General features: G+C 47.4%; 1 protein-coding gene across 3 annotated transcripts in view; it reads left to right on the forward strand.

Annotated features, from left to right (window-relative positions):
- XPR1 (xenotropic and polytropic retrovirus receptor 1) overlaps nucleotides 1-13,786 on the forward strand; it is a 126,176-nt gene extending 112,390 nt beyond the window's left edge. For all 3 annotated transcript variants that reach the window (XM_068951813.1, XM_068951814.1, XM_068951815.1), the window contains 4 exons: nucleotides 3,508-3,674; nucleotides 4,405-4,544; nucleotides 5,377-5,598; nucleotides 7,271-13,786. In XM_068951813.1, coding sequence (XP_068807914.1) covers nucleotides 3,508-3,674; nucleotides 4,405-4,544; nucleotides 5,377-5,598; nucleotides 7,271-7,331 — 590 coding nt within the window. In that variant the 3' untranslated portion in view covers nucleotides 7,332-13,786. The remainder of the gene's footprint in view (nucleotides 1-3,507; nucleotides 3,675-4,404; nucleotides 4,545-5,376; nucleotides 5,599-7,270) is intronic.
- The last annotated feature ends 560 nt before the right edge of the window (nucleotides 13,787-14,346 follow it).

Genomic DNA, 14,346 nt, shown 5'->3' on the forward strand with positions numbered 1-14,346 from the left:
GCAAGCATAGCCCCTGTGATATGCTGCTGTCCGTAGCCTTTTCAGCAAGCAGAGACAGCACAGACGCTGCAGCAGGGCACTAAGAACTTGAATAGCATCTGACATGACTGAACACCTTCAAGCTGCAGATGTGCTAATGTGAACATGCATTTAAATCTCCCCCTTGGTTGGGGACGTGCAGCCGTAACTTGAGATGTAGAGATTTGGTGCTGACAGTGTTTTTGCTCTTGTGCGTGCTGTTTTGAATAGCTGTGTAGCTTGGGAAGTCGTTGCATGGTGGTGCCCTCTCGAACATTGAATCCAAAGGTCCTTCATGCACCTCTTACTGGGTGGACTGGCAATTACATTGTAAGAGGATTACTTGAGTCCACGGGCTGCTAAAGACTGTGTCTTTTTCCTCTCTGGAAGATTAAGTTCCACCAGGTGTCCAATGTGCTTCTCTCTTCCTGTGTCCATCCATCTTTGATCATGTTTTTAAGTGGTTTTTAGCACATCATTAAACAAAGAAGGACTATAAGGTGAAACAGTTCCTATTTAAATAGGCCCTGACATCATCATCAACATACACAGCAGTGTATTGTTCCTGGAAAAACTGGCAGACGAGTAGTAGATGGAACCTCTGGGCAGAATATCAATGCCTTGATTTTCCAGCCTCCTGAGCAGCACTGAAGAGGGCCACTAGGACCAGCCAGTGGAGACTGAGATATAATTGCTTGCCTAGAGCAGTAACATATTTCTGCACACCAGCTGAATACCAATGAGGACAGAAGGAAGGAAGGTATCAAGCAGAATTGCAGGCAGGCAGAAAAAGAGGGCAAGTGATTAAAGGAAGAGACTCAAATGCCAAAGCTGAGGAGTCCAGTAGTCTTGTTCTAATTGGGGCATTTTACTAGGGAGTGATTTAGTTTTGTGATGGAGTTCTTCAGGACCCAAATGCGTTATACGACTCTTGGGTGAGAAAGGAAGCAGGAGCAAGGGGCAGGCAGCATGACCCCAGGTGCCAGCGAAGAGACTGCTGTGAAGACAGGGGGAGGGAGAGGGAGAGGGAGCAGAAGCCATGAGAACAGGCTAAGAGCAAGCACATCCTTTGGAGGCGATTGCTAATGCAACAAGAGTCCATACTCGAGTCTCTCTTCCTCATACTCCTCCTTTCAGTAACTGCACAAAATAACCTTTAAGGTAATGTGGCTTTAAGCAGCATTAACTTTTAAAATCACTTTGCTATGTAATTGCCAGTGTAGGGTGCAGTTTTATTGGCTCCAGTTTCACTGGCTGCCCTTACATAGCTTGAGGGATGAACCCGTGAGGCCAGACTGCACCCTTGCTCGAGTGAAGGACTCCAAGGAAGTGCCCTGCCAAGCCGCTGCATCCGCAGTGCCTGGTTCAAGCTGTGGATGTGGCCAAGCACGTGGCTGTGGATGTGGCCAAACGTGTGGGACCGGATGATACTCTCCGCGCTCCCATCCCCATTTCTGCTCCCGAAGATGTGGAGTAGGACTCCGTCTGTTTGAGTCCTGTCCTGAGCAAAAGAGAAAATCCAGCATGGCCTAACTGACAAGCCTAAGCTCCCTACACAAAGAATGTGGCCCCAGAGGGTAGTCTGGAGCATTTAGATGCTTTTAAAGCAATTAATTCCCTAATTATCTCTGAATTGTCCTTTAGCATCCTGTAGTTGATAAACACGGAGGTCTAATGAGCTAAAAATAATGTTGGCAAGCATGGCTTAGTGGCTGTAAGTCACTGAGCATCAGCGTCGGCCTTTCCTTCCTCGTGAAATGACGCAGGGGAGACTTTGGAGAAACGGCTGGGACAAAATGAAATCTAATAGTAGAGCCCTAGTTGCTAGAGCTTCAAAAACCTCACCTGTGCCCTGTTTTGTGGGCAATTGCACTTTGAAAAAGGAGTAGGAAAGGTGATTTATAGCAGCAGCGTTAATGTCCCTGGGCGTCGGAGCCTGCGTTCTGAAGGACTTTTGTGCGTGCTTCCAGGTGATGTCGTGGCGCTATCGGAAGTGACGATGTTGAGTGATGGGGTTCGATGGTTAGACCTGCCCCTTGCTAAAGCTGAACTGCAGGAGGATGAGGGGCACTACTCAGATACTTCTAACCTTGCACAAAAAGCAGGAAAGCTAGCCAAACCTGAAAGCTCAAGGAAAGCTCTCGTCCTTGTCCTCTGTTACTTTGAAGCTTCGCTGCAGATAGGCTTTGCTGCACAAGTGATTTTAATAGTTTGCTCTAGGGGGTGTGTTTTGCGAAGAGAATGAGTGTGTGTATTTGACCTATATCCTGCACATCATATCCAGGAAGCCTGGAGGGCATAATGGGAAGAATGTACTCACACACTATGCCTCTCATTTTCACCTCCATTAATTTTATCGGCTCGCCACATTACGTTTATATCGTAATTGTTAAAAACGGAAAGGGAAGGAAAGAGCAAATTGCGCTGTTACTCCCTCTGTGATCAGCTTGAAGGCTTTTGTTGTTTTAAAGCCACATATATGGAAAGCACTGCTGTCACTTATGTTAGTGTGGCATCAGTTTTGTACGTGAAACATTGTTATTGGCTTTGTTACAAGGAGTTGGTGAATGAGCAAATTCAGTCACTTCACAAAGAGAAGGAAAGATACCTGATGGCAGCGAGATGCAAAATGTCTCAGCCTTACAAAGCATTATAGCACGTGTTATTTTTATGAACTGTGTGATCCAAATTTAGTTACTAATTGGAAGGAAAAAAAACCACACTAACAGAACTGATTGTTTTTGCCCAGGTGACTGATGTAAGGGAACTTAGAGGAACCGGGGGAGCAGCGTAGCCTTTTTAAGTGGAACTGAGAACCTCCTCTGAGCTACAAAAGCATATCCGTTAATGGACAGACTTTGATCCTATAGACCTCCTTTTAAAAAAAATAAGCGCTCTGAATAGGAGTTTAAAACTCCCTCCTGAGCCTTCTTCAGGATTTATACATAGATATTAATATGTTGCCTTTTCTTGACTTTTTCTCCCTTACCACCACCACCCCTGAAATGGCTAGTGGAAGTTTCTGTGTTTTCCATCCTCTTTCAGGCCTTTAATGCATTATTTTGCCGTTGTTTATATGGATACCAACTCGGATATGTTTTAACGCAACCCGACTAACTGAGCATTGCCTCAGTGCTTTTTCCTTTGTACAAGCCTGTGTCCTTTGTGAAATACAGCCCTCAGCTTCCACCTGCTGTTGAGAGTTAGAATAACAGATCTACCACAAGTTTCAAGATAAGAAAAATTTTAAAGCAAATTTCAATTCCGAGTGCAGAACATTGAGCAGAGTTTAAAGGCGGAATTCAAAGTCCGGTCTAAAGATGATTCCTGATAAGGCTTTCGGTTTGCTTCAGATCAGTTGACCTGATTTTCCAGGAACTTGGATAAAAGGAGCGTAACTTCCGCCGATCACGTCAGCCAGTTTAGAGGTGCTTTAAGAAGCAACCGGCTTTAAGTTAAACAGAAGTATGGTGTTTTTCTCTTTTCCAGCTAAAAACCACAGTGATACCCAAGTGTTCTTCTACCTGTGGATTATCTTCTATTTCATCAGCTCCTGCTATACCCTTATTTGGGACCTGAAGATGGATTGGGGTCTCTTTGACAAAAATGCTGGTGAAAATACCTTTCTTCGAGAAGAGATCGTCTACCCACAGAAAGTGCGTACGCAGCCTGCTCTTATTTTAGAGAAAGTTTTGAATACTTTAACAGCATTTGTTAAGTTGAGAAGACGTTGCAGTTGTTCAGTAGTGCTTCCTGAACGCTATGCATTAGGATTTTCTCAGCGGTAGGGGTCATTTGCTCCGAAGAGATTATTTCATACTGTTCACGTTTCTGTTGGTTGAGAAGCAAATTCTGTATATTTCTGCTGCTTCTGTAGCAGGATAGCTGTATCTACAATGAGAAGCCACACAAGCATAAATCAATTTTAAAGCAGATCTTACCACATCTGTACAAAACTTTTGCATAGACCACTGGCGGGTTCTGTTGCTGAGCTGCCTGTGGTGTTCAGTGGTGCTTTCCAAGGTCCATGAAACTGGTTCCAAGCGGTAAACTATTCTATGATATTTCTTCCAAGTTTGATGCAGGTATGTGAATGTGTGGGAAATGCTGCGGGTTTGCAGTGAACCTTGGGCTTATTAGAATCCACTCTCCAGGAATGGGAAGTATAGGGAAAGGAAGAAGTGTTATTGCATCTTCCTTGCACAGAGCCTGAAGACACTGATTGTGCAGCCAATCTAGGATTTAATTCCTGTATAGTGGAAAGCTAGGGAGTTAACTTAAAAGCTTAAGCGTACAGGCCTGCCTGTTCTTGAAGGCCTGAGCCAGTCTGTCTTTTATGTAGAACATGTAAGTTAACCTGTGCTGTTTGTCTGTCTTGTTCTTTAGGCATACTACTATTGTGCCATTGTAGAGGACGTGATCCTGCGTTTTGCCTGGACCATCCAGGTCTCCCTCACTTCCATGCAGATCTTTCCATATGCTGGGGACATAATTTCCACTGTCTTTGCCCCACTTGAGGTTTTCCGGTAAGGCTGCTTGGCTGAGCAGTTCATTTCTATTTTACATTTTTAATACTTGTATAACGTCAGCACAGTGGGAAGTGCTTCGCTGCTTGGACACAGAAGCTGCAGGTCTTTGAAACGGAAGATTAGGTCTTACAGGAACATTTATTCCAAGCGGTGTGCTGACTCATGAAAGCTCTACAGTGCTTCACAGGACCGTGGGGCTGGGTCCTTCGTGCTGTGCTTTTTGTTCCCTGTATACCTAGACCTAACCTTGAGTTTTGTTATTACTAAATTTCTCCTTAAAATTACCTTATTGGCAGAAGCAGTTGAAATTTCACTTGATGCTGCGTTTACAGTTATTCTCAGCTCTCTGCTGCTTTTCTAAATACTAATTTGGATTCTGCTTCATTGCTTTTGGTCCTGTAAGGTTTCAGTGTATTTTATGCATTTGTACTCTAGCTGGAGCCTCCTCCAGCCTCTTGAGATGAGTAACAACTTAAAGCCGAACCTCATTCATCTATGTGGTGGAGGTTGCCATATGCTTTTCCTTTCACTTGTAATGCTTGGCTACCTCTGTGCTATCCAAACAAGGGTGATCGTCCCTGTTAGGACAATGAATAAGCCTGCCAGATCTGCTATTCTCCAGAGAATTTGGTCCACCTCTGGGAAGATGTTGTAGCAGCTGTTGCTGTTGGTCACTTGCTGTTTCTCTCTATAGCGTGTTCCCCAGAGGCAGTTTGTGGTCAGTGAGAAAGGCAGTGGTATCTTGGTGACTGTACCAGTGCTCTGCCAAACATGGACAATGCCTGTAAAAGTGGAAGTGAACTGATGCATTTCACCTTTTTCTATCTAGACGGTTTGTGTGGAACTTCTTCCGGCTGGAGAACGAGCACCTGAATAACTGTGGTGAGTTCCGTGCCGTGCGGGACATCTCCGTGGCACCGCTCAACGCCGATGATCAGACACTCTTGGAGCAGATGATGGACCAGGAAGATGGTGTCCGAAACCGCCAGAAGAACAAACAGTGGAAGCGCAGCCAGAGCGTGTCCTTGCGCAGACCTCGTCTTGCTTCGCAGTATGTTTAACTTCTCCTCTAGTGCAACAAACCAAATTATGTATTGGGCTCCTTGTTGTTGATGCAAGGTGGTCGTTTAAGGCTTTGAAGTACTGGATAGTCATGCTAAGACCTCAGCTGAAATAGTCCTTCAAAGGAAGGGCAGGTCCTATTAGTAAGTAAATATGCCTCTCCTGGAGGGTTCCTCCATCTTTTACATCACCTTTGGGTTCTCCCTAAGCCCTGAGAAAGGGAGTTCCCCAGAGAAGGGCCCTTCCAGCAAAAACAGCCTTTAGCAGTTGCCAGAGGTGATGTATCTACGCCTGGAAGAGAGGTTCTCTTCAGCCAGCCGTTCCCAGACTTAGGCTGCCCCAAGATCTCAAATATCATTTGGTTAAGATCTCATAAGTGGGATCTCGGACCCTTTCTTCTCTCAAGTGTAAACCCATGTAGATATTCTTTCTGTTCCCCTCCCTGCCGAGTTCTTGCACCCTAAACCTTTCCCCATATTGCATCCCACCCCCGAACCTGTTCGCTTACCTTCACTGCTCTAAGTGCCACAGGGTGCTCCAGTGTCCACGCACCACTTTTTCTCCCCCAGCGCTGCTCCTGAGCCCTGCCCCTTGGTGAAGAGGCAAGCCCGGGCTACTGTGGGTTAAAGAAGCTCAGCATATAAAAAGCATTGTGCAATCACTGCAGCACATCTCCCTGTTTCATCACTGCCTGGGAGGTGCAGATGGGAGGAAAAGGAGGCAGTAGCTGTCACACAAAGGATGTACTCTGGCCAGAGCCGCAGCCTTGGGCCCTGCTTCTCATCTCTGTTGGCTTAGAGTAAATGTGTAACTCTTTGTGTGGCTGTTTCAGACTAAAAACTTTCTGCAGAGAGAATGTGGACAAAGGCCACGTAGAATTCCCTAAGGCACCTCATGTCCTGTCTCTCTAGTTTCTTTCCGTGCCCCAAAGATGGGATGGTAGAGGGGGGAGGAGAAAGGCGTGAGACACCTTGAGTTCCGCCAAAGGGCTCAGTCTGCCTAGCCAGGATGCACACCAAACAAAAGCCAAAACCTGTGCTGTCCTCGCATTGCTCCTGGAATAAGGAACGTGGTGTGGTTTCCAAGGCATTGATGCCACACTGTTCTGCTCCGTCAGCCCTAGTTGAGTAGTGGTCAGCCATGGAGGTTGATTTAAATAAATAGATTGAAGGCTCCATTTATCCTTGAGACATGCAATGAACCGAGGCATGTCGAGCATGTTATTAAATAAGCTGCTGCACCTTTGCGTAGCTCAGTGACAGATTGAACAGGGACATTCACTTTGATTTGCAGTGTCTGCTGCAAGGGTTTTATGGACTCCTGTGCTGGCAAGCAGATGGACGCACCCAGCAGCGCCAGAACGTTTTGTGTCCTGTCCCTTGTCGGCACAGCCCGGCAGAGGGCATTGTGCGTGCGCAGAAAGCGGCCTGGGTGGTGCTGGGAGGGTGAAGGGGAGGAAGATGCTAGGGGACAGCTGGTGCGTATCTGTACAGCTCATCTATTCCCACTGAGAATGGGGGAGTGCAAAACAATTCCAGTAGCCTGCTTATTCCCCATCTGCATAAGAAAAATTTGCAAGTCCAGCGTGGTTTTACTCTCTGCGTGTAGTAATGGGGTTTTGCTCTCCCAGTGAGTGCTTTTTGTTTGTTTGTTTTTTGCAGGTCCAAGGCTCGTGACACTAAGGTATTGATAGAGGACACAGACGACGAAGCGAACACATGAAACTGCCGCAGTCTCTTATTCCGCATCCCTTATTTTCCGTTCTATTCCCCTCTTCCCCAAGTAACCCAATCTCTGGTACAGTTCCAGTTGAAAACAGGAGAAAACACTGAACATGTTTTCCGAGCTCTTCCAGACCGGATCCTATGGACTCCAACAAGCTCACTGTGTTTTGTTTCGTTTCTTCTGGGTTAATTTTGATTTTCTATTTTAAAAAATAAAATATTTTACTTCATTTTGCCAATCAAGAGGACAGTTCAGGAAAGAAGGATTGTTTACAGTCTCAACAAGGACATACAAACCTATCTGGATGAAGAAGCATCATAGGGACTCCCTAATGGGACAGTGCCGAGACCATGCTCGGTTTCTGCTTGACCCGGTTTTGACTGGTTGAAACCGGACTTAGGTTTTTAAATCTGATTTTTTGTTTTTGTTTTTTTCCTTCATATCCAGCGCTGAGGCACTGGCTGCACTTGCAGGGAAAGTGCACTTAGAGCAGTATCTTCATTCATGAAGCTACTTTTTAATTTGATGTAACTTTTCTTATAATTTTTTGGAAATATGATGTATCTGTTGCATATAGTTTTCACATTATTTATGAAACTTAACAACCATATGAGAGTGATTTTGAGTCCTGTGCAATGAAGGTTGTAATGGTAAAACAAAGCCGGGAACGTAGATCTAGATCTCTAGGGTTATGGGGTTATGCCTTGCAAATACCCCTCTCCTGAGACAACTTGCACCCGTTTACCTTTTTTCTCTTACTTTCTTTTCAATTTTATTTTAAACCAAAGTTTCTCTTTCTAATTTTTAGTTGCTGCTACTGCTTCAGATGCCTGGGCATATCTCATGTGCCAGTTCATCCCCGACTTTCCATGCAGCTGTGTGAAAGTAGAGCAAATGATCCTAAAACCTTTTTAAAGGAGAGTTAGGTCCTGCCAATAGCACAAACAGCTAGGCAAACTAAGGGTTGAGAACTTCATTGTCCAGATCAACAGTTGTTTTTCATAGCCTTAATCTTCACCGGATAAAGCGAGGGCACGATCCATTGCATGCCAGGCAGGGAGCTTTCCTGGCCTTCTCCTGCAGCTCTGTACGGCAAAAGCAAAGTGGGGCAAGGTGAGGACGAGATCTTTCCTGTGGACAGGGTGGGGAATTTAGCAGGCTTTGGTTCAGGGGTGGTTGTGCTTCGAAGAGCTGCCATGGAGCAAGGAAAGGATTGTATTGTGCCCACCTAATAGGGAAGTGGAAGTTGAAATAAAAGGCCCCCTCACGATGGCTCTTTTCCCCGACTTTGGAAAAAGGCCCTCAGGCATTGTCCCAGCACGCTTTCCCAGGGTTTGATTGCTGTCTATGCCCTTTGCCCAGTCTTATCACCTCACTTGAGGAAGCGTGATCCTGCCGAGCAGACTCAGGTAAAGGGCATCTGTATTGCTAAGTTGTATAGGAACAATGATGATAACTTGATACTGGTCTCCTGTCCCTTAGAAGAAGAAACATGCCTGGGGCAGCTGTGCTGCCCAGCTGCAGGCTGTGCACGCAGGGTCCCAGTGCTCATTGGCATCGTGTGATGTGCCTGCCCCGCTCTCGCCCAGAACGCTGTCAGTGGCTGAGGGAAGCTCCTCAGTTCCCTTGAACCCCCTGTCCAGCCCAGAGCTGAATTTCGCAGCCAGGACTGCTGAAGTTTGTCGTGTTGGTATGGGCATGGTCCTCGGGACTGCGGCTCTCCTTCCTTAACCACCTTTCCTTGCGTCCCAGCTCTTTGGCAGCTGTCGCCATGTAGCTACTGCTAGGACTGCAAGTGAGAGTTGAAACCCTTAAAGTAGGATCGTTGTGTTGATGTCTGTCCACGGACTCGCGTCTAGTTTTGACAATGGAATAGTAGGAGTCCCTGCTCAGCTGCTGTTCAGTTGATATTATTTTTTCATTAGCTAATAGCATGGTTTCTCACATGACTGGTGCATTGCGTTTTCTGTTTGCCTGCTGTGCCTCTTGCCCAGAGGAACTGAAGAAGGAAACTTAGTTCTCTTCGTTTAATTTCAAATAGGTAAAAATAACTTAAGTAGTAGTAAACCGGTGCCCCTTGACAGAACAAGGGCAACATTGCAAATCTGTAGCTACCTACACTTCTGTGACATGCTCTAAACTTACCAAGAAACTCTGATGGACCTGCCAGGAAATGCCTCTGCTCTGTCATTGATCTGCTGACTGTGATTGTGTCCTTATGGTGGAGTAGATGATGTGCGTGTCGTGTCGCTCCTCCTGTGCGGCTAGCTGCTGTTTCAGCCTCAGTCCGCTCCGACAGGAGGGAGTCTGAACAATGGGGACTAGCGGGGAGTTCTGCTCTTCGTCCTTTCGGTGCCCGGGAGTCTGGCTTCCCTTGTTTAACTCCCTGCAGTCTATTGTTCATACTAAACAGAGGTTCCTGTTCATATGGAAGTGGAGTCTGGGATATAAAGCCCCTTATAATGTCTTGTTTTTTCATTGGCGTTGCAGCAATTGTTGCCGTGTTCAAATCTTTCATAGGTGCGCAGAGAATGGGGCGCGCTCTCACGCGGAAGCTAACTAATAGGGTATTTTCAGCAACTAGGAACGGTGGAGAATAGTGAAGCCGTACATACCTGTGGGTATTTTAAGAGGAGAGTAGCCACACCAAGGGGAACAATCCAAAATAAACAGCTGTTGTTGCTTAAGCAAGTGGTGCGTTATAAGAAGAAACAGAGCTTACTGGTAATTCTCCCTTTCGGAGGGAATGAAAAAAAGTACTTTGCAGCTTGGTACAGAGAGCAATGTTATGGTGAGACAAAACCACTAGGAATTCTCTGCCTTCCTGAGCTCGGCTGGGGAGAGCTGGGTATGTTTAGGTGGCCTGCTTCTCACGTTAGTGAGCAGTAGTGCAGGATCTTACGATTTGATCCCTAACCTGAAAGGAAGGATTGAGTTGCAAATAATTATTCTGTAGATTGTCAAATCCTTATGGAAAGCAAGAATTCCCTCTGTCCATCTGCTGCTTCGACCTTTCCTCTTCCCTGCTCTGCTCTTTCCTTTTCCTCCTCTTTCTGTCTTTGCTGCCAGGAGAAATAAGAAAAAGGGGAGGAGATGTGCTACGGCTAGCAAATGTTATCTCCTAAAATAAAACGTTGTCCCTTTTGGCAGTGAAGATGCTCTCTCTGAGGAAAGTAGTCTGAAATCCTGGAAGCATGGCTTTAAAAGAATCCCATTTCCCTGGCACTGCATGTGTGTATTCCCTACCTAACAGAGACTTTGGAGAAATTAGGGGTGCAGGCTCCTCCCAAGAGTTAGCGCTAAGAGCAGGATGGCTCTGAGAATGTAATAACATCTGGCCAATCAAATGAGATATAATAAAGCAGAGCAGATGGTGGTAGAAAATTGGCCCTTCGCTCCTTGTGAGCAATCTGCAAAACAAGAGTAAGAGAAGATGGTAGTCCTAGGATGGCTTAATTTCATGAGCAGGCTTTGCAGATGGAATGGAAATGGGTATTAGAAAACACTGCTGGAGGGAGAGAAGTAGGGTGGCAATCGAGAAGGGGGGTGGGGGGAGGAGCAGAACAAAAAGGAGCTGCGTTATTTCATCCAGTGCTTTAAATGTTGGGACATTGCTAGAAACCTGGTCTTGACTTCTGAAAGTAGAAGCTGAGACAATTCTGTGATCTGGCCACTACAAAGCAGCATGTCCTCTCAGCTATTGAGTTCTCCCTCTTTCACTGCAACTCGGTAGGACTGGGGCTTGTCAGAGGTGGTGGTTTCCGCTCGGCTCTGGGGAGGGCGGAAGCCCCTCTTATCTGGTTGAAGCCCTTATGAATGGTCCCATCTAAAGGGAAGAGATGCCACCAATAAGACCGGTGACTGCTGAAGACAGCCAGCACCCTTAGAGGAACTCATTTCTCCGTGCTCATTCCCAGATGCTTTCCATCCTTCTTGCCCTTCCAAGCATTTGCAAGGTGCGGGAGGTTAGGATTTTTGGGTTGCAGACTATCATTTGCAGCATGCAGAGTTTATAGCTGCTAGCTGGAGTTCCCAGCGTTGCCTCCAGCTCCCACTGCTCTCCGTGGCTTTGGGTGTGCCTCACCGGCAAATAGTCACCAGCAAAGCCATGCCCTTCCCCTGCTTTGTAGAAGGGAATGCCTTGGTCTGTGAATGCATCCTTCTGAAAGGAGCAAGGAAGCTGTCAGGGTTGGAGGGGTGAATAACACCTTAGTCATAGGGCAGGTTTTGGCTTTACAGAACCAGATTTGGCAAGCAAGGGTCAGCCTATGTTGGGCTCTGTCAGCCTGAACTGTTGTTTTCCCACCATGTCTTAGAAATGTATTTGAAGCATTCATGGCTGTCGCCTGTGGGTATCAAAAAAGCTCCTACCTCTCAAATCCAGGCGTGTTCCCAAAGTCCAATGTTGCCTGTCTTACACCTCCCCCTGCCCTTCTCCCGGCCATTCTTATTTTGTCAGCCTCTTTGCCCTTGCTGTTTTTCTGAAGATAATGAGACACATGGTGTGCAGAGAAGGTGGGCAGTGGCTTTCGGCAGAGAATCGTAGGGAAGAAAAATCTCTTGTGGAGCAGCGAGTTTGACCCTTTCTCTAGGCAATGGAAGCTGCTCTTACTTCCCTGGTCCTTTTCTCGTGTGCTACTTGTTCCGACTGTTGCTGCTGCTTACTGGGGGGCCAAAAAGAACTGGATCACTCTCCCCTTTCCTTCACTGCTGCCTGCCAGGCTCAAAGTTCCTCTTGCAAGTTCCTCGGAGGAGCTCTCCTCCGGCCAGACCTGCCTGCTGAAGGGGAGAGGACCAACACGCTGGCCTTCGTGGCATGGCCAGGCAGCAGCGTTCACCGTCGGGACTCAGCTGTCACGGCTGTGTTTGTGTGCACCGGGAAGAGGCGGGGAGGGATAGCACAGCCCTGGTTCAGGTCAGGAGCTGAAAGTCCCTGGGATTTTGCTGCAAATCTTCTGAGACGCAATGGAGATGGCAGAGTGTTCAAACTTTGTGCAGGTTTTGAACACCGAAGTAACTTTGGCTTTATCCTGCAAGGATGCTGCTGGGCGCGCCTCGCTTTGGCACTGGTGTGCGCTCCAGGCCTTTGCAGAGCAGGTGGTTTGTGGCCCTGATGTTAGGCCATCGTGTTTGGAAACATCCCTGGGACTTTGGTGGCTTGCTGCACCCCCCTGACGGCTGGGTGGGCGGCTTGGCTCGAGTGCTGGAAGCACAAAACCAGATCTGCTTGAGAAGGTGAGCTCAAAGTGCTGCGTCTTGGCCCTGTGTCCTCCCTTCTCTCCTCCGCGGTTCTGATTTGCACTCACGGGGGGAAGAAAATCTTCTGCCTTAAACATCTTAACTGTTATTCCGGAAGGCTATTGGGTTGTTTTATCCCCTTGGAAAGGGGGCTGGGGCTCCTAGGGGAAGGTCATTATGGTAACTCTGCACCAGTCCTAGTTGGTCTCGGTGGCTATTTAATGAAACCTTGCCTCCCTTACATGATGCCATCCACCTGACCCAAATGCTGCGCTTTGGGACAAAGGTATGAGCTGCCACCGCTGTGGGCTTAAACTAGCGTATCATCGTACCCTGGGGGCTTCAGTGTCGGCTGCAACATCATGGGAAAATCACTGGAGCTGCAAGAGAAATGCAGGTTTTGGGGAGGGGGAGGAGAGGAAAGGGCCGTGGATACTGGTGAAATTTGGATAGCGGTGCCCAGCCCTATTGCTGTGGGAATCGGAGGCTGTGCTGGCCTGGGTGCGCCCTGCGCGGTCCTGGTGAGGTGGAGGCGAGAGGCACCCACCAGACGCATTGTGGTGTGACATTCCCTCAAGCTCTTGAGACCAAATTGTGAACTCTTTGCTCCAGAAAGTAAATTCGGTAGCCTGTTTGCATTTGTGACTATCTTCCTATCCTGTAGATCCTCCTATCAAATGAACAGTGTTTGGAAGGGGCCGAGGGGTGGGAATGCATTTACCTCTTCTGAAATTTCCCCCTTGTCCCACTGCCATCTTCCTCTCCCCCTCTCCCCGCTGTGTTGGTCTAAATGATTTATTCTATGAAGCCCTGAACTGTAGATGTCAAAAGTAATTATGGAATGTGATTAGTCCTCTGTGGGTGCTTTCTTTCCTCCTTTTTTCTCTTTTGCTATCCCCTTCTCCACTCTTCTTTTTTGGCCAAGTGGAAAAGGTGAGGACAAAGAATTGCCGCTTGCTTGGACTCATGATGTATCTGTGACTGCGCTATTAGCTGTCTCCTCTTTCCTTCCCAAATGGATATAATTTTTGAAGTGTGGAATACCCTTCTTGATAAGTAGGTTTAAAAAAAAAATGCACAATGTGATACTGTTTCATAGTTTCTAGGTGGTCGTATAAAGCAAAGTTACTGTGATTGTGTTTTTAAAAGGAAAAAGTGATTGGTTACTAAATCTGTCCTTTTTTCATTATTACAAGCTCTTTGTTTTCCAATGATCTGCTGGCTCTTTTGTCACCAGTCTGTGTCTCTCTTTATCCCTTCCCTGTAGAGTGATGCGAGTTGAATTTTTGAACTCAGACAGTGCTGTCTGGTTTATTCAGGAGACTGTGTGCCCGCACCAAACTCTGGCAGGGCCGGGAGCCGGGGCAGGAAACCACGCTATTTCTCACACTTTTAAAGAGCAGATCTTGGAGGCCCTGAAGTCCCGAAGCATGGTCCAAACCTGCTCTAAGCGGGTGTTCAAAACTCCTGCGACTTGCTGGGGGGAAAGGGGCAAGGCCCAGGTCTGGGGCTGTAAAATTCAGTTCTTTCTGGTATCGCTTGGCTGTCGAGAGCTGGTTTGCACTGATCAGTACTCCAGATCTCGGGAACCGTCGCCTGCCCCTGCTCGTGACCGTTTCCAGCACCGCTGCGGAGACGGGCTGCGCGGTGCCCAGCTGTGGCCCAGCTCTGGGGGACGCGGCCGGCCTGGCTGCCCTCCGCACCGTGTCCGTCCTAGCCGTGCCGGTGCTGCTGCTCGCAAAGGAGGGAGGAAAGAGGAGGGCCTTTGCTGGCG

This window comes from Struthio camelus, chromosome 8 (assembly GCF_040807025.1).
Source record: "Struthio camelus isolate bStrCam1 chromosome 8, bStrCam1.hap1, whole genome shotgun sequence".
Lineage (NCBI taxonomy): Eukaryota > Metazoa > Chordata > Aves > Struthioniformes > Struthionidae > Struthio > Struthio camelus.